Source organism: Myotis yumanensis, unplaced genomic scaffold, assembly GCF_028538775.1.
Source record: "Myotis yumanensis isolate MYYU_CA2020_CCGP unplaced genomic scaffold, mMyoYum1.0.hap1 SCAF_5, whole genome shotgun sequence".
NCBI classification, from domain to species: Eukaryota; Metazoa; Chordata; class Mammalia; order Chiroptera; family Vespertilionidae; genus Myotis; species Myotis yumanensis.
The window spans coordinates 93,734,023-93,756,805 of NW_027223756.1; the positions used below are offsets into that span (position 1 = coordinate 93,734,023).

Consider the following 22,783-nt stretch of genomic DNA (forward strand, 5'->3'; position numbering starts at 1 on the left):
GAGAAACAGGTCACTGTTACATATTTATTTATCAAATCTTGCACAAACCTGACCTCATTCACCAACACAAAACACACAACCAGGACACACACACGAGGCCTTGGAGAAGGCTGTCAAGTACTTTGAAGGACAGGAAGGAATGAACACAACTGGGTGGGCTTTGGTTTCATTTGCAGGGGTCTGGGGAGGGCTCTGGTCCCATCCCTGCGAAGGTAGAGGAATGAGAAAGACTATAAATAGAACCCTGGGCCCAGCTGGCTTTGGTACATTTCAGGTCATCCCTGTGCATGGCCCCAGCGGCAACTGCCGCCAACAGCAGGAGTCAGGAGGGCAGAGCCTGGGCAGCTGGTGCAGGCAGGCCCTATGTGCAGCCAGAGGGCCCCTTCAAACAGCCCCCAGCGCCCTGTAGAGCACGAGGTAAAACTGGGCTGGCTCTGCAGACCCTAGCTGCCCATGTCTGAGGGCACAGTCTTTTTCCTTGTCCGCACCTTCAGGGAGCGCGAGGTACCCTATGGGAGAGAGCAGGCGCACCATGAGGTCCAGGCTGAAGCACCAGGGCAGCCCACCTCCCTCCTGTCTTTTTGCCACTGACCTCTCGCACCAGTGGTTTCTTCTTGATCGTACGCAGGCTCTGGCTGCGGCTCAGAGGCTTGTCTCGGGGCCGGGGTGGCGGCTGGGGCACTGCTTCTGTATCTGACCAACACTCATCCTCACTGTCAGTGTCCTGCAGGCCCCCTGCTCTGTACCCTGTGTGGAGAAGAGGGAGGCCGAGGGGACAACATTGGGCATTTACAGTCTGAAAGCCTGGGCTGAGCCCTGGGGGAAGCCAGCCTTCTTGGGACATCTCTGAGTCCCTCTGCCCACTCACCGATGGGTGGCCTGTGGCGGAGCATCTGGTCCTCCAAGTAGAGGGGGTCCTGGTAGTTGGGGGCATGGGTGTCGGGGATGGAGCGCAGGTCCTGCATGGAGAAGCTACGCAGCCTTCCGGCCAGTGCATCCTGACTCTGCAAGGAAGGGGGAGGGGCAGGTCACCTGAGGGAGGGCCAGGGCTCCTAGCAGGAAGGGGCCTTTAGCCAGGGCAGCCGCCCAGGGAAACCAAGGCTGGTCAGAAGGTAATCCCTGGGGCAAAGGCGGCTCGACAACCTTCTAGTCTCAGGTCTTTGTGGCACCACCAGGAAACTAAAGCACAGAGAGCAGGAGCAGCTGCTCACGGTCAGTGTCAGAGCCAGGAAGTGTGAACTTCCAGATCCATGCTCTGCCAACACCTGTCACCTCTCACCCCTGTTCCCTGGTATGGACAGCTGTTACCTCTGGGCTCACTGACAGAGAGCTGAACTTGCCCAAAAGGCACTGGGGATGGGAGTGGGAGTCTGATGAAGGGCTGGGCCCCAGGGCACCTTGGCGGCTGCCTGCACAGCGGCTGTTGCAGCAATGTTGAGGCCTCGCTTCCCAAAGCTGAGCATCGTTTCGTAGCTGCGCTCCTTGGCCTGCACAATGTAGGTGTCGATCTCCTACGGACCAGGGCACAGAGAGCTCAGAGGACCGTCCCAGTCACTCTTCCTCTGCAGACCCACAGAAGTCACTGAGTACCACACCTCCCAGCCCACCCCCACCCATAGTGGGCCGGCAACCACACCAAGAGCACCCAACCCCACACTGCAAGGAACAGCCATGCTCCAGCCTCCTCCCCGCATTCCCAAACCCACTTCCAGCTTCCTTTTCACTCTCTCAAAGGCCACTCAGGTGTTCCCCCATTGGGTTATCCCAGAAGAGGAAGCAGGCTAGGCTCTGTCAAGGGCCCACAGACCAAGATTGGAACCTAGGTGTCCCCCACTGTCCTGAATTCTGAGTCCAGGGCCTTTTCCCTCACACCCATCCTTACGCTTCATCCCTGCTCCCCCTGGGGTACCTTCTCATGGCGGGACAAGGATGGGTGGACAAACTTTCGGTAAAGCAGGCTGGCTCCTTTGGTGTGGGGCGAGAGCAGCCATAGCACGAAGGCCATCTTGATCTCGTAGTAGAAAGGGAACCTGTCAGAGCACAGGGGGACAAGGTCAGCCATAGGGCCAGTTCGAGGGTGGGACATCCCCTCCCACGGCCCACAGGGCCCCTGCACCCATACCAGGAAATGAAGATGTCTGAGAAGGCCTCCACCGCCATGAAGAGTGCAAAGACGATCCAGTACATCATCCACCGGACCTGGGGGAAGTTGGGGGGGGAGTGGTCAGAGGTTAGTGCCTGAGCCTGCAGAGCCAACTCCTCTGTCCTGGGCTGCTCCAGCCCTCGGATGCCAGAGAGCCTGTCCTGCTGCATTCCCCTGGCACCTGGACGGCCCTAGAGAGATGCCTCTGAGAAACTGCCACTCATTCCTGTACCAGCCCCAGCGGGCTTCACCCACAAGTTTCTACACAGGCACCTCAATAGCCCCCACACTCACTCTGCTCAGGATCTGTCAGCCATGTATGCCCCTGGAGAAGGGGGAGGCCAGTTCAGACTCTCCCCACCCCCCCAAGTCCTACCATACCCCGCCCCCCCCACCGCCAAGGCTATCATCCCACCCCACCTGAGCCAACCGCCACACTCACATATTCACGAATGTTCTTGGTCTTCACAGCCTTATAGGAAGCATACGCTGGGTACAGCATCCCAAACACCAGCCTGGAAGAGCAGCCGAAAAAACAGGGGGAATGTGAGGGGTGCCATGCCATGCCCTGCCCCCCACAGGTGGCCACCTCCCCCAAGGGTTCAAGGTGACAGTGCCTACCCTGTTCTTCCCGCTTGGCTTGCACAACCTGCATCTGAGTCAGTGCCCTGGAGGCCACCTCCCCACCCCGCTGTTTACAAACACCCCAAACACCTGCCCAGGCCTGCACAGTGGCCCATGGGTGCATGGGTACATACAGCCACTGAACAAGGTGGGTGGGTTGGAGGCAGGCATCTGAGAGCACCTCCCCTCCCTTGGACATGCAATCAGGCCCAGGGCCACCCGACCTGACACTGCCAGGCTGCAGACAGGGATGTTCAAGCCAGGTACTGAAGTACTGAAAGGTGACGAGTAGGACAGAGTAGGGAAGGGGGGGGGGGGGGGGGGGGGTGAGTCATGTGACTGCTCAGATGGGAGGCAGGCACCTGGATTCTCCTCCCACAACACCTGTTGTTGCCAAGGGGCTTAGGGCCCGCCTGTGGTCTTCCACCTGAGCACCAGCCTGCAGTGTGTGGGTGCAGGAGGGGTCGCCATCACCCCAGGAGGCTTTGGGGGCCAGGGCGACAAGCCCGCGGGGCCCGAGGCCGCGTGCAGGCCCGCAGATCCGTTAACCATTGCGGTGAGTGCCGGGGGGTTGGCGTGACGACGCTCAGAAAGACCGCTTTCCCCCCAACATTCCCAGGTGCCCCCCAGGGCGGGCTGGCCCCCGGGGAGAGCGGCCATACTCACACCACCAGGCGGCAGATCATCCAGGACACCATCCTGCAGCCTCAGGCGCCAAGGGAGCCCCACAGGAAGGCGCCCGGCGGGACGCTCACGCGGGTCCGGGAGGTGCGGAACCGGCGGGCTCTCGGACTGCCCCTGGCGGAGGCGGACCGGCCGGCGGGGCGGGAGGCCGGGCCCCGAGGAGCCACTCGGAACCGGAGGGCGCGCTCCTGCGCAACGCCCGCGGCCCGGCAGTTACGGCGCCGACCCGCACGTCCAGCCGCGGAGAACCGGGAGCGGGGCCCCGGCGGGTCGCGGCCCTCGGCGGGTGTGGGCGGCCTCGCTCGCGCGAGCCTCCGGGTCCCTGGGCCGCAGGCGCCCGCAACAGCTCGGGGCGGAGTTTGCAACTCACTTGAAAGTTGCACGGAACCGGGATCTGCCCAACCCCGGGCCGCCGCGCACGGCGCAAGCGCGGAGCGGCCCGAGGGGGCGGGGCGAGGTCAGGGGGCGCGGCCTGCGCTTTAAAGGGCGGTGACCCTCCGGCTTGCGGGTGGGGCCCCTGGCTGAGCGGCGCCCTGATCGGGAAGATGAGGGAATGGGAAGCGAGGACAAAATGGTGGAGCAGGTTGGGGTGGGGGGGGTGGGGGGGGAGGAAGCGAAGGAGGTTTGGCCTCCAGAGTTTCGGGGCTCATCACTGGCTCCCCCCTTGGCCTCGTCTTCCCCTCCCTAAAACGCGAACGGGCTCGAGGTGGGTGCAGGCACCAGCTGGAAGGAGGCCTTACTTCACTGGGACAAGAGCTCAGGGACTAGAGGGAAAGTGGGGAGGAAACGGCAGAGGGGACCCCATGGACTCGTCACCCCCACCGCCTCCCCGGGAAGGGCGGGCTGGGGAGCCCAGCGCTGGGCAGGCTGGCGGCCAGGGATTCTGGGCGGAGTCCCCAGCCCCCATGCCTTCACCAGAAGTTCGAAATTCCACCTATTCCTCTGAGCCAAGAATACAAAGATCCCCGAGAGCTTAATAATATCACCGATTGCCATTTTTGTAGTGCATTTTTGTGTGTAGGGTCTTGATCTTTACAAAGATCCTTTTTTAAAACAACAACAGCCATCCTCTGACGGCAGGTGGATAAGTGCTTGGCTTGGTCAGTCTCATACAGAGGCGTTGGGAGGGGACAGGGAATGAAGACCAGACGCTGCTCTGGGGGGAGGTGTAGACCTGGAAGAAGGTGAAAGGCTCAAAAGAGAAGGCAAACTCCGCTGCTTCTACGACTTTCCACATGGGCTTAGTGCCTCCTTCCCCCTCCGCACAGCACCCTCCCACACTGCCGCGTCCCCTCTGCCTCCGGGCCGCGCTGAGGGACAGCGGAGCTGCGGGGGCGGCCAATGGGCAGCTATTACTTTTTATTAGAGCCACATTTAACGCCCACCACCCCCTCGGAAGAATGAAATAGGTAATGATGGGGGCCAGGGAAAGTAGGCTACTTGGGAATAAATCAATAAAAACATATTGTGATTATACTTAATTATTATCATCTTTTTTATTGGTGTTGCTGGGAGTGAGAGCTAACAGTGAAACCGGCCCACAGGAGAAGCTCCCCTGAGGCCCTGCTGCCTCCCGAGCCTAACCACCCCCTCACCCTGGGCCTAGCTCCCACCCTGCACTGGAGGAATAAGAAATGCCAAGGGCTAATATCTCCCCATCCATCTCTAGGCAGAGTCCTTGGAGAAGAAAGATGTGACTGACTCAATAGGGGGCCGGCTCAGGAGGAGTGGGGTAGGGGTGGGGTTGCAAAAGAGGGAAGGGGTGTCCATGCTTTGGGAGGTAAGGGTGCCTGGCTGACTGTGCCCATGTGAATCTCGGGTTCTCTGGTACCTGTGGAACAGTGGCCTTCTCCCACCAGCTGTCTTCCAGAGTCACGCATGTGACCTCAGCACCGCAGGCTTCTCTCTACTCCCATTTGCTGGGGAAGAGCTCCCCTGTGCCCACTCTAAGCCCTCACATCTCACGCCAGAAGACTGGAGAAAAACCAAGCCACACTTAGAGAAAGGGAGTTACATTTTATTATTAAACTAGAGGCCCGGTGCACAAAAATTTGTGCACTCGGGGGAGGGGGGCGTCCCTCAGCCCAGCCTGTGCCCTCTCGCAGTCTGGGACCCCTCGGGGGATGACCACTTGCTGGCTTAGGCCTGCTCCCCGGGGGATTGGGCCTAAGCTGGCAATCAGACCTCCCTCTGGCAACCCGACAGCCCTCGGGGGATGTCCACTTGCTAGCAGGGAGCAGACCTAAGCTGCAGTCGGACATCCTTAGCGCTGCTGAGGAGGCAGGAGAGGCTCCCACCACCACTGCTGTACTGGCAGCCATCAGCCTGGCTTGTGGCTGAGTAGAGCTCCCCCATGTGGGAGTGCACTGACCACCAGAGGGCAGCTCCTGCATTGAGCGTCTGCCCCCTGGTGGTCAGTGTGTGTCATAGTGACCAGTCATTCCCAGTCTTTCTGCTGTTAGGGTCAGTTTGCATATTACCCTTTTACTATGTAGGATAGAGGCCTGGTGCACAGGTGGGGACCAGCTGGTTTGCCCTGAAGGGTGTCCCGGATCAGGGTGGGGGTCCTGCTTGGGTGCCTGGCCAGCCTGGGTGAGGGGCTGATGGCTGTTTGCAGCTGGTCACACCCCCTTCAGGGTGGGGGTCCCCACTGGGGTGCCTGGCCAGCCTGGGTGAGGGGCTGAGGGCCGTTTTCAGGCTGACCGGCGACTGAAGCTCCCAGCCTCCTTTTTTTCTTTTTTTTTTATTCTGGGATTTATTTACCTTCTATAATTGAAACTTTGTTGCTGTCATTGGCGCTCCCAGCTCTGAGGCCGCAGCTGGCTGAAAGCAGGTATCTGGGGTTTGTTTAGCTTCTATAATTGAAACTTTGTTGCTTTTGGAGCTCAGAGCCAGGCCGTGGCAGGCGGGGAACCTTGGCTTCCTCCATCACTGGAGCAAGCAAGCCTCCTGCTCGCTTCAGCTGTGTGGCTGCCAGCCGCCATCTTGGCTGGCAGTTAATTTGCATATCGCCCTGATTAGCCGATGGGAAGCATAGCGGAGGTACAGTTAATTACCCTTTTTGCCTTTTATTAGATTAGATTCTATGCAGGCCCAGAGAAAAATGTGTCTTTCAAATTCTGGGCCCCCTAACATGGAGGAAACTCTCTTTATTTATACTTTTTCTAGTCCTTTGTCTCCCAAATTTAGACTGAGACTTCCGGGCCTTCTGAGAAAGAAGACCTGCGTGCTGGGAAGGGGCCATGAGACCATATTTCAAGGCCTGGCCTGGTGTCAGCACTGACAACTCTGTCTGGGGCATAGTTTACAGCCTCTCTGGAATGGGAGTAGTCTTATTTTCCTTATTTTTCAAGCAAGCAAGTATTTATAGAAGCCATACTATCAGGGTTAAAATTTCAAACAGCAGTTTTTATATAAGATAGATGCTTCAGGACGGTCTCTCACAGGGAGACTCCTGGTCCTGATGACTGTGCTTGGGGAGTCTAAGGGACAAGATGTGAGAAGTCTGCTGCTGAGAGCAGGGCTCTGTGTGGAGGGGTACGAGGTTGGCAGCTGGGGTGTCACCCTCCTCAGCTTTGGCAGAGTAAGTAGACTCTGCCTCTCACGGCCTTTGGTCCTGAGCTGTTGACACAATCACCCGGTTACACTGGGTTGCTAAGCAGCTCTCTGGACACACAGATGACCCCCAGGGTAGGTGTAGAAAGCAGGGCTCTCAGGGAGAACAGTGTCTCCATCTTTGGGAGGAGCCCTAGGGGCTCAGGGGAATGACCGCCAGAGTGATGTTTATCTTTCCACTGGGCAACAGAGCGCCAGTGGGTCTGGAAGATGCAGTGCACTCTGCCTGGCAACCTGTCCTTGCACAACACGAGGACCCGTTCCCCACGTGAAAATGAAGCACAAGCGTTCCCTGGACTGTGTGGCTGGGGGACCTGAGGGGTGCCTCCTAAACCAGAAGCACATGTGGTTTGAGGAGGTGGAAACCCACACATATCACCTATGAGATTCTCCGTTGTGAGGAGTGGCCAGGGGCAGGGCTGGCTGGGCCTCTGAGGCTACAGGTAAGATGTAGGGCACAGGGGCCTTGAGACCAAGGATATCAGTTCTCTCAAAAAGGCACGCTTCTCCTCCCACAAAGCAGCCTCTCTGAGCCACCTGGGTCTCATACAGTCCTACAGGCCAATAAAAGTATACTTCTGTGGCAGACACACTCTTCGAAGGGCCTTGCATATATCAATATGCTGGAAGCCGATCCACCCTTGCTGCTTGACGCAGTTGCTGCCGGGAAGAAACATCTGCACAGCTTATGTTTCAAGGGACCTGGCGTATATGACATATGTTTGCTCCCCCTCTTAGCGCTATGTGTTTTAACCAGGACCACCTCCCCGAGAAAGGTTGTTTCCCCAGGTTAGGGGTTAACAGGACTAAGGAAGAGAATAAATCAGTAAATCCCCCTAGTGTTACAGAAATACCATGTACTACTTATGAAGAACTTGGACTAAGACTGTTGGCAATAAATTTGGGACTTGTTGGGCCACATCCCCAGGGGTCTGCCCACCAGGGAAAACACCAAAGCCTATACCCCTGGAGACCCACTGACACAGGGCAGTCCCAGGGAAGGCAAGCAGCGAGGCTGGGAGGACATAATCTTTACTGGATAGGATAAACTCCTTCAGTCACTTCCTTGTAGCCTATCAGTAGAGCAGTGACCTTGGAATAGCCCTTGTAATGGAACACAGAGGTTAACCTAGACAAGATTAAAATCAACAGAACCAGATAGAGACAGGATTTTTGGCTAAAGTCAGATAAGAAAAAAGGAATTGTAGAACGTGACCCAAAACATACCATGATGTGATTATAGAGGCATGCTTATGGGATCAAATAGCATAAATATAGATGTAATAGAACAATAAAGAGAGAACCCAACCATGCTGATCAACTGAACACTGCCTCCATGTCATTCCTTCTTCGCCGACTCCATCCACACCTTTGGGAACTCCTGGACCTGCTGGGGCAGGACCCCAACATCAATAGACTATATATTGAAAGCATTTACATTTCACACCAACGCTGTCAGGTAGGTATTATGACTATCCCCATTTTACAGATAAGGAGACAAATACAAATAGGCTAAATGACGTGGTTGAGGTCACCCAGCTGGTAAGTGGCCGAATCAGGATTGGACAAAGTCAGGTTTATTTTCTGTGTTGCAGAAGAAACTCAGGCTCCAGGAAACCAGCCCACTTGCTTGAAATCTCACACCCAGGGCAGAGGGTGGCAGGGATGACAGACATTTGCCCAGAGCAGTGGTCAGCAAACTACGGCTCACGAACCACATGCGGCTCTTTGGCCCCTTGAGTGTGGCTCTTCCACAAAATACCGACTTCTGCGCATGGGCCACGAAGTTTCCAATCGCACTGTACTCGCGCACCCGCACGTGGTATTTTGTGGAAGAGCCACACTCAAGGGGCCAAAGAGCTGCATGTGGCTCGCGAGCCGCAGTTTGCCGACCACTGGCCCAGAGGAAGTGGGGAGGGGAGGGACCGCTAAGCTTGTTTTTGGTCATGTTGATTGGAATTCACCTGACAGAGGGATAAACTCTGGTGACCCCAAGACTGTGATCTCCAGGAAGGAACACTCGGGCCATGAGTCAGCCCCAGGTGGTGGAGACTAGTCACACTCACCCAGCCCCGGGTGTCATCACCATGAGCTCCTGACCACAGCACCAGCAGATCTTGCCCACTCACTCCTCAGAGGGAAGGGGGCAGGGAGGAACAGGGTCTGAAAGCTGACGCCGGCCCCTGCGAGCAGCAGGGACAGACAACATGCTATGTTCTTGATGAAACAGCTGACCGTTGCCACTGGACACCTGAAAGCTGGCAATGGGGTGGGAACTTTTTATTTGAAGCAAGTGAATTATAGCATTGCCCCAATACCCCCCAGCCCCAGCATCCTGCCACCAGAAGCCCCTCCCTGTGCCTGCTCCACCACCTCCTGCCTCCTACCCGCTATCCCTAGCACACTACCTCGCAGCTCTATCCCCAGCACACAGCAGGGGGCAGCAGAAGCTTGGCTCCCAGGTGCCACTCCACAGGGCAGGCCCTCAAACCTCTACCACCCAGTTTGCCCTGAAAGGCAGTGTCCTGGGGTGTGCCTCTGTGTCCTGGAGGGGTGCCAGAGCCCCCAAGATGCTCTCCAGCCCGGCTCTACTCCTGGAACCTGCCCAGATGACTCGAGTGCTTGCAGGGTCCCTGGCCTGGCCAGCTCTGGGCCCTGGACAAAGGATCCAGCACAGTTCAGTGTCCATCCACATCGCAAAGGAGGGGCTGAGCCTGGGGGCAGGGTGGGTGTCTGAGGTGGGGCAGCTACAGGAAGGAAAGCAGGAAGGCTTTTGTCTGGGTAGTCTGCCCGCCATGGTGACAGGGTCAGAGAAGAATGCTCCAGCGAGAAAAGAGCCAGCACTGGGAGGGAAGACGTCTGTGTTTGCTAGGGTTGTTGTTGTTATTGCTTTGGGCCAAGGGGCTTTGCCACCATTCCCATCCTTATCAGCCGCAGGGTGGGCACACCAGGGGTGAGCAGAGGAGGACGGTCGTGTGCCCTCTCCAAGAAGACAGGCAGGTAATGGAGGTGAGCCGGGTTCCTTTTGGCAGGGCCGGATCTGCATGTGTGCACAGGGAAACGGGTGTGGATAGATGTGTGTGCGTGTGGCTGAGGGCGTGGCCCAGATCCCACATGTGCATGCAGGAGGAGGGGAGGGTGGGTGAGTGTACCCGCAGTAGGAAGGATGTCGTGTGGCTGCAATGTGGGACATGAGCAGGTTGAACAGACCCCTGGAGCACCAACAGGAGAGACCAGAGGGTCAGAAGGATCAGCCCAAGACCCTCCCTCCCAGCACTCCTCCCCCTCCCCAGGCCAGAGCTTGTGGAAGGCAGCAGATCTAGGGGGGCCTGCAGATGGGGTGTGGGATCCACAGACGTCCACAGATGGGAGGGTCCCAGTAACTGGCTTGCCAGGTGCATACACAAGTCCTCATGCTAATTACAAGGATGATGATCGGCTCCCAGGCCAGTCCATGTGGTGCCCATGCTTCCCAGGAGTGTGTGTGCATGAGGTTAGCTACATGTGCCTTCACACAGACAGGCACCCACGCTGCTCACACAGAGGCTCCCCCTCAGGCTCCAGTCCAGAACCTCGGCACCCCGTTAGGCACTAAGATCCACCACTACGTGTCGGTACACAAGCGTCTGTCCCTTGAAGCTGGGGGCCAGGAGCAGCTGGGCGTCCCCAGCAAGCATGTAGCAGAAGGCCCGAGGGGCCTGCACAGCCAGCTCCTGGAACCGTACAAACTTCTGCCGCCCCTCATCCCACTGGTAAATCTGGGTGAAGGAGAAGTCGCTGCCCAGGGCCAGGTAGCGGCGGCCACCCACCAGGAAGGGCTGCAGGGCCATGGAGCCGCGGGAGGGCAGGGCCTGTACCTCCGAGAAGCGGGTGCCCTCCCAGCGCAGGACCTTGGAGTCCCCTATGTAGCGGCTGAGGCACAGGTAGCTGTCCCGCCCAGCGCGGAAGTGTTTCACAGCCTGGGCATCAGGCACCTGCGTCACCTCACCCTGGGCCACAAACTGCTTCTGGGTGCGACTCCACTGATAGATGACCGGCGCCTGGGAGCTACTGGACACGATCAGCCGAGGCTTGCCCTCGCCATCCACAAACTCCAGGTCGGTATCACGGTGCCAGGGGTGCAGGGCCTGGTGGGAGTAGAAGCCATTCTGGTGCCAGCGGTAGAGGCTGGTGGCACCCGCCTTGGAGCTGTCAGCCACGGCAAAGTACCAGTCACCGTCGATGCGAAAGGCCTCCAGGTCGTTGGGCTTGCGCACACGCTGCGGGTCGATGTCCTGCAGCTTGGTGAAGCGTGTGGTGTTGGGGTCCCAGTGGTAAATGTAAGAACCACCAAACAGCTGGGCCACCACCACATACAGCTGGCTGTCCACCACCATGGGCTTGCAGTGCACGGCCGAGGGAGCTGCCGGGACACAGGGAAGCAGCGTCAGGCAACACAGGTAGCTTCGTGCCCATGCCCAGCCTCAGAAAAGAGGGTCAGTCCTCACCGACCCTCAGCCAAGGCCACCTCCCTCCACCACAGCAGTCCCTCCCCATGAAGTTCCTCTAATCGCTTCACAGCTAACACAGTTAGTGTCAGCATCATCCTCCATCCACCCTTGAACCCCGGGTTCAAATATACTAACAAGGAGCACAAAATATGTGTTCCTAGATATTCATTGACTGTTTAACCATAGTGTTAATTATTGAATTTATATTGTGTACAGTCACTGTGCTAAGTGTGAACACATTGCCCCAATTAGTCACTCTGAAATGCACCCAATTATTTTGCCATTTCACACAGAAAGAAACTGAGGCTCACTGTCTGACTTGTCCAAAGCCACACGCTGGCAAGTGGCCAGGCTGGGAAAGGAGGGGGAGTTTGAACTCATCTATAGCTCAAGAACATTTTCCCAAGAGCTCCCACTTTTGAAAGGCTTTTATGTATGAGCACAAATGTACTTGTGCTCAACCAGACTGATTCGACCCCTTCCCAGGCACCCAAAGCGTATGGGCCACACTCCCCACCTGTCCTGGTGTCTCAAGTCATCGCTTTCACGAACTCTCCTTCCCCCCATCGCTCCACCGCTCCCCAAGGGAAGCCCATGCTCAGCCTCAGGCTCTGGCAGTTACTGAGTCCCTCTCGCAGCCTTCGTCTGCCCACCCAGCTCCTGGTGATTGCCCAGCTGCTGACCACCCACTCCTGAGCCACCGCAGCTCAGGCTCTCCAAACACCCTCAAGCACCTCAAACTCCAGCTGGCCAAAACTGAGCTCCACATCTACCCTTACACCTGCTCCTCCCCCTCCTTCTGTGTACTTAATGTCAATTTGTGGCTTCACCTAGTCACCCCAACCAGAAACCTGGGAGCCATCCCCAACACTTCCTTGTTCCTCATTCACCCATTGTTCCTGATCAATTCCCAAGTTCTGTCAACACTCCTTTCTGCTTTCTAGTACAATTTGTGTAAGATTAGTGTTATTTCTTCCTTAAGTGTTTGCTAGGATTCACCAGGGAAACCATTTTGATCTTGTGTTGGGTGGAGGTGTTGTTGTTTTTTTATGACTGCAAGTTGTGTCATAGATATAGGGAAATTTAAATTTTTTGTTGTTTTTTTATGACTGCAAGTTGTGTCATAGATATAGGGCAATTTAAATTTTCTGTTTCCTCTTGTGTCAGTTCAGTCCTCTTTTCTAAATATAACTGAGACACTGCTGCTGCCTCAGTCCAGGCTCCAGCTGATCCCTCTACTGGTCTGCCCACTGGTTTTGTCCCATGCCTAGCCACTCTCCACAAGGCTCACAGAGAGTTGTCTAAAATATAGACTGGATCGGCTCACACACTTTCTCAAAGCTTGTCAATGACCTTGTCCTCATCTCTCTCAGGACTGCCACTGTCCACCTTGAACCTTATGCTGCAGTCATATAAGCTGCTTCTATCAGCCTGCACTCACATAATAAGCTGTTGCACACCTTGACTTTGCTCATGCTGTTCCCTCTACCAGAACATCCTTCCCACATTTTTTCTCCTAGTTAAGTCTCTCTCAGCATTCTAGACTCAGTTTAAACTCAGTAGCTCCTCCTTTTTAGTTCATTGGCACTACCCACTTACTTAAGCCAGAAACCTGGGCATCACCTCTGACTCCTCTCTCTCCCTTATCCTTCAAAACTCAGTGTAGGCATCCCCTCCACCAGGAAGCTTTCCTTGATTGCCCAGGGTAAGCCTCTCCTTTGTGTTCCCAATGCATCGTGTTCATATCTTCCTCTTACACCAACATATTATATGGATATTATCTGTGTATGTATCAGCCTCCCTCCAAAGACTAGAACATTCTTATGAGCTGAGGCCATGTCTCATGTACCCCTCTCCCTATAGGAACTCAACGGAGAAGAACAATGGAGCCTCCCACCCCCACCTCCGCTCTCCCTAGCTGGGGCCAGCACAGCCAGGCTGGGCACAGGTACCTGGTATTCTATCATAATCTCGAAGCTGCCGTTCAACATAGTCCCACTTGAGGACAGTGCAAGCGCTGGCACCTGGCTGGGCCAGAGCCACGTAGAGGTCGCTGGAGTAAAAGAAGGGCTCAGCTGACACCGCTGGGAAGGACAGGGTCTGGTACAGCACGAAATCTGCAGGGATTGGGGTGGGGAAGAGTGAGAGTTTGTTGGGTGATAAGGATTGCATAGTGAGCAAGGCAGGGGGGTGGGGGTTCAGGTGATGCCTGTGGAGCTCCCTTGGGGAGGGGCAGCCTGAGGCCAGAGGCAGGGGCACCTCCTACCTGTGGTGATGCAGTCGAACTCCCGCAGTGGCAAATCCTGCACTTTGTGCTCTTGGAAGCGGGGCGGGCTGGCGCAATAGATGGGGGCCACCGTGGTGTTGGTGTGTGCCAGCCACTCCACCAGCCACTTCACCTTGCAATCGCAGTTGAGCGAGTTGCCCCGCAGGTCCCTGATCATGAGGGTGATGGAGGGGACAAAGAGAGGACAGGCTCTCAGCTGCTCAGCCCACCCCCCAAAACCAGGCCCTCCTAGCTTCTCAAGCCTTTATGATCTTCCCAATGCTGGCTCCCACACCACTCCCTCCCGGGACGTGCCCCTCTGTGGCACTGTCCAAAGAGCTAGGACTCAGGCCTTACAAGTCACTCAGGATGTCCAGGGGCCGGAAGATGTCTCTAGGCAGTGTCTGCAGGTTATTGTTGGCCAGTGAGCTGCAAGAGAGACCCATGGGTCACCTGAAGATGGTGACTGAGGCCAAAGGCCACGAGAGAGAGATGGGTATGTGTGTGGGGGGGGGGGGGCGGGGGGAGAGACTGTGGTCCGATGAGTGAATGTATGTGTGGGATGTACTCACAGGTGTGTTAAAGACTTGAGTCCTCGGAAAGTAAACTTGGATAATGCCCAGATGTCGTTGTTCTCAATGAAGCTGGAGGAAATGAGAACAGTGTCAGCCATCACTCAGGATCCCCGGCCCCCACCCATCACCACCACCTATTTCCCTACACCGTGCCTAGATCCCCGCCCATGGCCCTCAGACAGGCTTCTAATGTGGTGACCTGAAGCCTGTGGTGACAAGGCATCCAGGCAGGACCATTCAGGCAGGGGGATGGATGAAGTGACCTCTGCTCGGTTTGGTCCTGCAGTCAGAGGATTCAAGGGCTCTCAGTGCCCCCAGCCTTCCTCATTCAACCTCGTCTCTGAGCCCACCCAAGCCCTTCCCGTCCTCCCTTCAACTCTCCATTTCCCCTTCCTTCCCACACACAGGTACTGCAGGTGCGACAGTCCTGTGAAGGCGTTGTCTCCGATCAGCGTAAACTTGTTGGAATTGAGTAACCTGGAGAGACAAAGGCAGAGTTAGAGCTTCCAAGGGTGTGTCTGCTGCCTCGCCCCTGGGCTTCTTCAAGGCCTGGCTGCCCTGCCTCCCACCTGGGACCCCAGCGGAGAACCCCAGAGCACCTAGGCAGCAAGACCAGGCAGGAGCTGTTCTGGTCCCAGAAACTCCCAGGGTCCCTGAAGGCTCTCAGGGTAAAAACGGCCAGGACAGATCTTTCCTGGCAAGCTGGGTCTACCCCACGGCATCTCTGCTCTGTGTCCCACTCCCAACCAGGCTCTGTCCGGTCACTCTAGGGCCGATGGTGCGAAGGAGGTGGGGCAACTCTAGTGTATTCTCTCCTGTGACCAGGGCTTCAAATGTAAACAACCCTTTTAGAATTCCAGGCTCTATAGTCTTCCCTCAGTTCAGTTCCCAGCTCTTTCTTCAAACCCTAGGGGCACCTGTCTCTAAGATGACCCTTCTCCCCTGCAGTGTCCACCCTCTGGCACCCACCCAATTTATTGCACCCAGTTTCTTTGGGTCTCTAGAGGAGCAAGTCCATTTCTAACTGGGCCCTATATACCCACATCTTGGCTTTTGCATGCAATCCCTTCCCTCCTCTCCAACCACTGCTCCTCCCCTCTTCCTGACCCCAGGCAGCTCCACCTCTTGTGGCATATCCATCAGGGCAAACGTAGGGACGCCTGCATCTTAATTTCCAGAATCTGTCTGTTCCCTTCCACTGCCCCTCCCCAAGCCACCCCCACCTCCCACAAGGCCCTGTCCATACAGGAACTGCAGCAGCGGCAGGTGGGAAAATGCTCCGTCCTGGATCTCCGAGAAGGCAGCGTTCACCAGCGTCCTGCAGGGGACACCTGCGTCAGTCCTCCACCTGAGGCCGTCTTCCCCTTCTCACTGCCTGCCTTCTTCATTACCTCCCCTACTGCCCCCTGAGCACCACCAGCCCCAGGCTTAGCTCCCCTCAGCCAAAAGAAGCTTCCATTAGCCACACTTTCATGATCATCCAAACACCCACAGTGTGCTGGCCATGGGGCCCTCGAATGGGAATAGGGATTAGCATCCTGCTCCCAAGGACCACACAGCCGATCTGGTCCAAGAGGCCACTGCTGCAAGTGACAGTCTGACTGGCTGGGTGCAGAGTGGCTGGCGAGACCAGTGACAGGCACCTGCCCCGTGCTAGGGTGCAGTGTGGGTGTATCTCACTCCCACCCCTCCCCAGCTGCTCCCCTCCCTCCCCCCACTAGAAGCCTTTCTGCCCTTGATGTGACATCACAGGCAAGGGCCCACATGCTGGGGTAAGCAACCCCCCTCCCTCCAAGTCCAGAGGCCTGCGCACAGTAGGTCTCATTGATGCTGCTGGTGGTGATGATTCATTCTTGGCCACGAAGTCCTGTTTTCCCCAGCCATGGCTGCTGAGCCTGCGTGACTGCAGAAGTCCCTGCCTGGCTGATACCTTGAGTCTCCGGTCCAGAGGTTCCCCTGGAGTCCTCCTGGTCCCCACACTCCGCAGAGGGGGAATGGGGGTCTCCCCACCCACTCCCAGAGTGGTCCTTGCCGTCCTCCCCCTTTTGGCTCACCACCCGCTGGGCCAGGGCTGGGCACTCACAGAGAGATGACCTCGGCCGGCAGGTTCCTGGGCACTGCCTTAGAGTCCACGCAGAAGGCCGTGTCCCTGGTGCAAGAGCAGCTGGGTGGACAGGGGGGCGTTTTGGGGGGCCTCTTGGCACTGACTTGCAGCATCAGGCAGAATCCAAGCGCGGACAGAGCCAGCAGCCTGAGCCCGGAGCCCCGCCTGATGCGCAGCCCCGCCATGCTGCCTGCAAGCTCTGCCTCCGGCCACCGGCTGCTCTGACCCGGCCGCTCTGCCCCGCCGCTCTCTGCCACCCTGCGGGCTGGCACCACCTGGCCACCGGCAGCCCCTGCTGCAGCGAGGGGCCGGGCTGCCGCTGCGGTGAGCGGACTCCCCCAGCCCTGCTCGCTCCCGAGAGTCAACTCGGATTGATACGCGCAGAGCGGATCTGAAGGCGCTGGGGTGGCCGCGGACTGCGGCGGCGGCGGCGGCGGGGGCGCGCAGGGCGGAGGGGGAGTCCTGGCTGGGAGTAGCCAGAAAAGGGAGTGGTTGCGGCCCTGGCTGCTTTGTGCTGCATACCCTACTGGCTCTCTCTGGGCTATCTGCTTGTGTCTGGTACCCAGAGCGTCAGTGCGCCAGGGCATGCGTGCAGGGTGTCCGTGTACATCCTAGGACGGCATGACTGTGCGTGTGCGCACACCTGTCTCCGCAGGCACGTGCACAGACCCCCTGTGAGCATTTCCGCATAGGGAACCGTGTGCCTCTGTGTCGCCGGTGCACGCCTGGACCCTCCGTGGCACATCCTCTCAGCAGGTTCACGGGCATGTCATAGGTGGCAGGCGTGGGTTGTGTTCACGGGAGTTTCCTCGGCTCCTGCACAGAATGTGCCTTTGTGTCTGGGCGAGCTGAAGGGGAATGTCCTCACTGGGGCTGGCGTGGGAATGTGTGGAATTCTGGAACATTTCTCACTACACAGCCACAGCCTGTTGGAGCTGGGAGACTCTTGGAAGTTTTCCAGTCCAGAGCTTTGTTTAACAAATGAGGAAACTGAGGCCCAAACCAGGAGGAAAGCAGCCAAGCTTGCTATCACACCTATTGTGTGTTGTGTTCGATACTTACTGAATCCTCTCCACCTTTTGAGATGGATGCTGTGAATCCCCTTTTACAGATAAAGGAAGCAAGGCGCATAGTACCAGAAAAAGAAAGGGACAGGGCCGGGCTTTAATCCGTTCTGCCCAGCTCCGGAGTTCACAGCCACACTTCCATTCCAGGTGTGGTCCAGGCGGCCCAGGGGCCCTTGAGAACCTTTCAGGGGCTGTTTGAGGTCAAAACAATCTTCCTATTAATGTTAAGACATCATTTGCCCTTTTCACTTTCATGCTCTCCCAAAGTGCCCTGGAGTTTCCCAAAGATCTGCTGTATCTTCTATTAAGCCAGAAATGAAAGAAATTTGTAAAAATGTAAAACAATGACACTCCTCTCTCTCTCTCTCTCTCTCTCTCTCTCTCTCTCTCTCCAAATATATAATATATAATATATCATATATAATATATAACATACATATATATTTCTTTATAAAATAGTACATTTCATTTAAAAATTGATGTTATTTATGTTATAACATATAATGGATTTATTATTGCTATTTTAATTTAATTCATTAATAAATATTTTAAATGTCTCAGTAAATATCAATATGGTAAATATCCATACATATAACCCACATAAACCAAATACTCTTTGGGGTCCTCAATCCTTTTGAAGAGTGTTAAAGGATCCTGAAACCAAAAAAATTGAGAACTGCTGCTCTATACCGTGTTACCTCTCAGGGGTGTGTGTATGTGGTGATGATGGGAGTGATTGTCCCAAGAACTCCCAGGTATAGGACAAGGGGAGCCTGGAAGTCAGGTGGCTGGGCTCCCAGTCTGCTCTTTCCACATCAAATCACTGGGTTTAAGATGCCTCCCCGGCCTCTGCCAGCAGGGCATTGTCTGGTCTGAGCTTAAATCCATGCCAGGGATGCCCCTGCCCTTTGATGCCCACTTGCTACTGCTTGTCCAGCTGCCCATGCTGCCCTCCCCATGCCAGCTCGTGGGAAGACAAGCAATGGGGGTGGGGAGGATGGCTGGGGCAGCTGGGCAACCACCCCTGCTTGTCCCTGGCACGGCTCTGCCCAGGACACAAAGAGCAGAGTGAATCCTGTTCTGCCCCTGCAGCTGAGCAGCTGGAAGGAGGGAAAAGGGAGACACACACAGAAAGAGTGGCTACCATGGGGCTATCCACTCTCACCGTCCTTGGAGGCTTTAACCCAGAGACACACAGAAAGGGAGAGGCTGGGTCCTACTCTAGTGAGAAGAGGTTCCCTGGGAGGTAAAGATAATCGTGACAATTGGATTTCCCCATGATGATGTCATTGTATTCTCACGCCAGCTTGGAGAGGGGGACAGGACAGGCCCACTAGTCCCATCTCACAGATGAACGCTCTGAAGTCTAGAAAGAGGCAGAACGTCTCATTCAGGGTCTGAGAGCTGGTCAGTGAGGCACTGAGACCTTCACATACCGAAGGAATGAACTATTGACCTCTTGCCAGGCACCCCCTCATGTTTGGTGACGACAGTCTTATCATTGACTGTTGGCTGCATGCATGCCCCTTGCTTGCCTTACAGCAGGTACAAGGAAGCTTCAGGAACACTGGATCTCAGGGCTGGTCACATGGCTGGCAGCCAGGCTGGGAAGATAAAGGCACCCACTTAGCTGATGAGAACATCAGTGCGCAGCTGGTGAAAACAACAGTGCGTGCTAAGTGGCAAGTGAATGTGCAGCAGGGAGGCTGGGAGGTTTCGGAGGAGGAACGAGGCACCGGCACCGTGGGCTGGGGCGGTGAGGTCACAGAGTGGGTGCCATTGCTTCTTGCTTGGCCTTTTAGGGTGGGTGGTATTGACAGTTGGAGAGGCATTGAGGGTGAGCCTTCCAGGAGGGAGAAACAGCCTAAGAAAGGCCAACAGAGGAGAAGGCCACAGCAGAGGGCTGGGGTGGGGGGCAAGGGAACAGCTATGCCCAGCTAAAGGCCCCTCCCTCCTTCCTTCTCCAAGGTTCCCAAGACCTCCATCAAGTTGGTGCCAGCATCCGAACTTGCCTCATGAAACTGGAGGGCATCTTTCCTTACCAACCTCCAAACAGGCAAAAATAAATAACCAGAAGAGAGAAAAAAGGAGGAAAAATCTGTAAAGCTTATGAGAAGTACAGCCTGAAGGCAGCCTGCAGGGGAGACTGAGGCCCCAAGAGCAGTGGCTTCTCTCCAAGAAAGAGCCCTGGTTCCCTGATCCAGTGATAATAATAGCAAGCCCTACACACAGCACCTGCTCAGAACAAGCCCCCAAACTGGGCTAGGCAGCCCCCAGAGATGCGCACAGGGACCCCAAGATGCTTGCAGTTATCCTTGGCTCTCCCGCTGGCCCGCTGCCCACCTGGCATCAGCCCAGCATGTATGAGTCGGCCCATCAATCCCAGTGTTGCCAGGACAACTGGGGATGGGAGTAGGGGCCCTGGGGGTGGGCAGGGGTGGGTACTGCAGGCAGCTGTCTCCTGCATCTGGCACCTGCACACAGCTGAGGCCTCACACAGTCCAGAGGACCCTCCCCCCTCCCTTCAGACCCCCTCCCTCTCCTTCTTGCCTCCTAGGACACTTGCTGCTAGAGACTTAGGCAAATATTTAAAGGAGTAGTTGGGGGGTGAGGAGGGTGGTGGGAGCAAACATTTGCTTCCTTCTCTCTTCCTCCTACCACAGCTTCTCAGGGGCTCTCAGCTCAGATGCCAGGCTGTTGTGCAACCTGGAGGCTAAAGGCCCCCAAAGGGGAGTGGAGGCCCTTGTGGGGACAAGGAACCTGCCAGGGTTGGAGAGTTGGGAGTCTGCTCATGATCAAAGAGCAGGGCCAAGTGTGAGGAAGCCCCCAGGCAAAGGTCAGAAATTGGGGTGAACTGCTGGAGTTACATTACAAGGAAGATAAGGGAGTGAGACCCAGAGAGGAGCAAGGTGTGGGCTCAGACTTACACACTCATGAAAGTTTAGAGGTGAAGGTTCCTTGGGGCGCCCCTGGCCCAGCCAGCAGAGGGCAACCTGAGAGAAAGGATGCCAATGTCAGGTCTGATCAAAGAATTGAATCGATGCCCCCTCCCCTGGGAACTGACCTTCAGGCCACTTCACAATGAACATTCCACTTGCTTAGACCACATTCCACTTGCTAAGACCATTGTGGCTCCCCTCCGGAGTTTCCCAGGACCCAGACCTGCACAGAGAATTCTCAGCCCAGAAAAAGCCTGCCTAGAGTCGTTTAAAAACCTCTGACTCCCAGTGTTTGGGGGCTGGCGCCATTTTGGGGCTCAGCCCATCTGGTATCCCGATGACCTAATAAATTCATAATTCTTTACCCCTTTTGGCCTTGTGCGTTCCTCCTTTGGCGACCCTAACAACCGCCATTAGTAGACTTGGTTTAGCACAATGAAGCAACAGAGATGGCTTTGGGGAAAGAATAGGAAACAAGAGATAAAGAAAGATAGAAGAGGAAGGTCCACAAAGTGAATCCCATTTGAGTGAGAAATGTTCTCAGGACAGATTTAGGATCAGAAGATATAAAAAGAGTGCAGGGAGGAAGGGTGATGGCAGCACCCAGCAAGTGGGCTGATGCAAGGATGAGGAGATCGGGAGTCCAGCAGTCACCGCACCCAGCCCCGTACACGCCTGGCTGGGTGCAAGAAGGCAGCGTCAGGCCTGGAATCTGCTATCAAAAGCCTTCAGCTGCGTCTATGAAAATGGCTCGCCATCCACTTGACACAGACGACCCCACTAAGTCATGCAAATCAAAAGGTTCAAGTCTTCATGGTCACTTCTTTTTTGATCCTCACCCGAAGATACGTTTTTATTGATTCTAGCTAGAGAGGAAGGGAGAGGGGGAGAGGGGGTCAGAGGAAGGGAGAGAGAGAGAAAGAGAGAGAAAGATCGATCCATTATACATGCCCCGACTGGGATCAAACCTGAAGCCTAGGTATGTGCTCTGACTGTGAATCGAACCCGCGACCTTTTCGGTGTATGGGATGACGCTCCACCAACTGAGCCACCCGGCCAGGGATTCATGTCCACTTTTTAAAATGCTCATGAAACTACTCCCACCACCAAGAGGGTATGAATATCCCCAAAGCCATCAAGTATCTGAAGGATGTCACTTGACAGAAGCAGTGTGTGCCATTCCGTGGTTACAATGTTGGAGGAGGTAGGTGTGCCCAATCCAAACAGTGGGGCTGGACACAGGGTCGGTGGCCCAAGAAGAGCCCTGAATTTTTATTGCACAAGCTTAAAAATGAAGAGAGTAATGTTGAACTGCAGGGTTTAGAAGTAGATTCTCTGGCCATTGAGCACATCCAGGTGAACAAAGCCTCCACGAGAGGGTGCAGCCCTCACAGAGCTCCTGGGCTGAAGAATCCCTGGATGAGCTCCCCCTGCCACCGTGAGATGATCTTACTGAAAAAGAGCAGCTGTCCGTGAACTGGAAGAAGAGGTTGCACAGAATTAAAAAATAAATAAAAAAGACATCCTGGAAGAAATTGAAAAAACAAAAATATATGACCCAGGAATAAATTTAGCATAAAATAAATGCAATTAAAATAAAAGCAGGATGCAGGGGGGAGAGTCTTCAGCTTTCAAACTAACCCATAGCAAAGAATGAAAATCCTCAGGTTAGTACATAAGCATTTGTCACCAGAGGAGACAGAGTACTCAGAATTCGGAAAAGAATGGCTAGGGGGCAAGTCTGAAGTTAGATACAGAAGTGTGGGTGATGGGGAGGCAGGTAGAGTATTTCACATGAAAATCTGACGCTCCGATAGAATTTATGAACCATTCATGAGTCTGCACACCCATGCCTTCAGCGGTGTCCCCTCTGGGTCCACAGGCACTATCTCCTCGCTCCCCACCCTGGAGCTCATCCCTGCTTGGGGGAAATTCTGTTGGGGAAAGTGATGGACTCCCCATTGTGGCAGACTCTTGGCTTCCTGAGAGGTTCAGCCTGGCAGGAGAACAGTGGAAGCCACAGGACTACAAGGGCAGGTGCCAGCAAGAAAGGCAGGCGCGCCAGGAAGACACCCATCGTGAGAGGCACAGATTGCCCAAGGGCAAGTTTGCTCAGCTCACCCAGCTTTGCTCTTGCTGGGCCAAGAGGACTCATGTGCCAGGGCCAAGGGCCCTTGGGCGCTCTTGCAGCTGGCTTATCAGGGCCTTGGTTCTGGAGGGCCAGGAACAAACAGGCTTCAAAGCCAAGGACTTGGCTGGCAGGGGAGGGCTGGTCC

The 22,783-nt window shown here is 55.7% G+C and overlaps 2 protein-coding genes across 2 annotated transcripts; both read right to left on the reverse strand.

The window, feature by feature from the left end:
* Window positions 1-289: 289 nt before the first annotated feature.
* REEP4 (receptor accessory protein 4) lies at window positions 290-3,819 on the reverse strand. Its single transcript, XM_070416557.1, has 8 exons — window positions 3,434-3,819; window positions 2,586-2,658; window positions 2,123-2,199; window positions 1,910-2,030; window positions 1,398-1,511; window positions 869-1,004; window positions 593-747; window positions 290-509 (listed from the first exon to the last, which is right to left on the reverse strand). Exons 1-8 carry the CDS (start codon window positions 3,463-3,465, stop codon window positions 444-446), a joined length of 774 nt encoding a protein of 257 aa, XP_070272658.1. The 5' UTR covers window positions 3,466-3,819; the 3' UTR covers window positions 290-443.
* Window positions 3,820-8,108: 4,289 nt separating this feature from the next.
* Window positions 8,109-17,025, reverse strand: LGI3 (leucine rich repeat LGI family member 3). Its single transcript, XM_070416560.1, has 8 exons — window positions 16,481-17,025; window positions 15,644-15,715; window positions 14,803-14,874; window positions 14,395-14,466; window positions 14,180-14,251; window positions 13,823-13,992; window positions 13,509-13,673; window positions 8,109-11,468 (listed from the first exon to the last, which is right to left on the reverse strand). The coding sequence occupies exons 1-8, from the start codon at window positions 16,684-16,686 to the stop codon at window positions 10,651-10,653; spliced, it is 1,647 nt and encodes a 548-aa protein (XP_070272661.1). The 5' UTR covers window positions 16,687-17,025; the 3' UTR covers window positions 8,109-10,650.
* Between the last annotated feature and the right edge of the window lie 5,758 nt (window positions 17,026-22,783).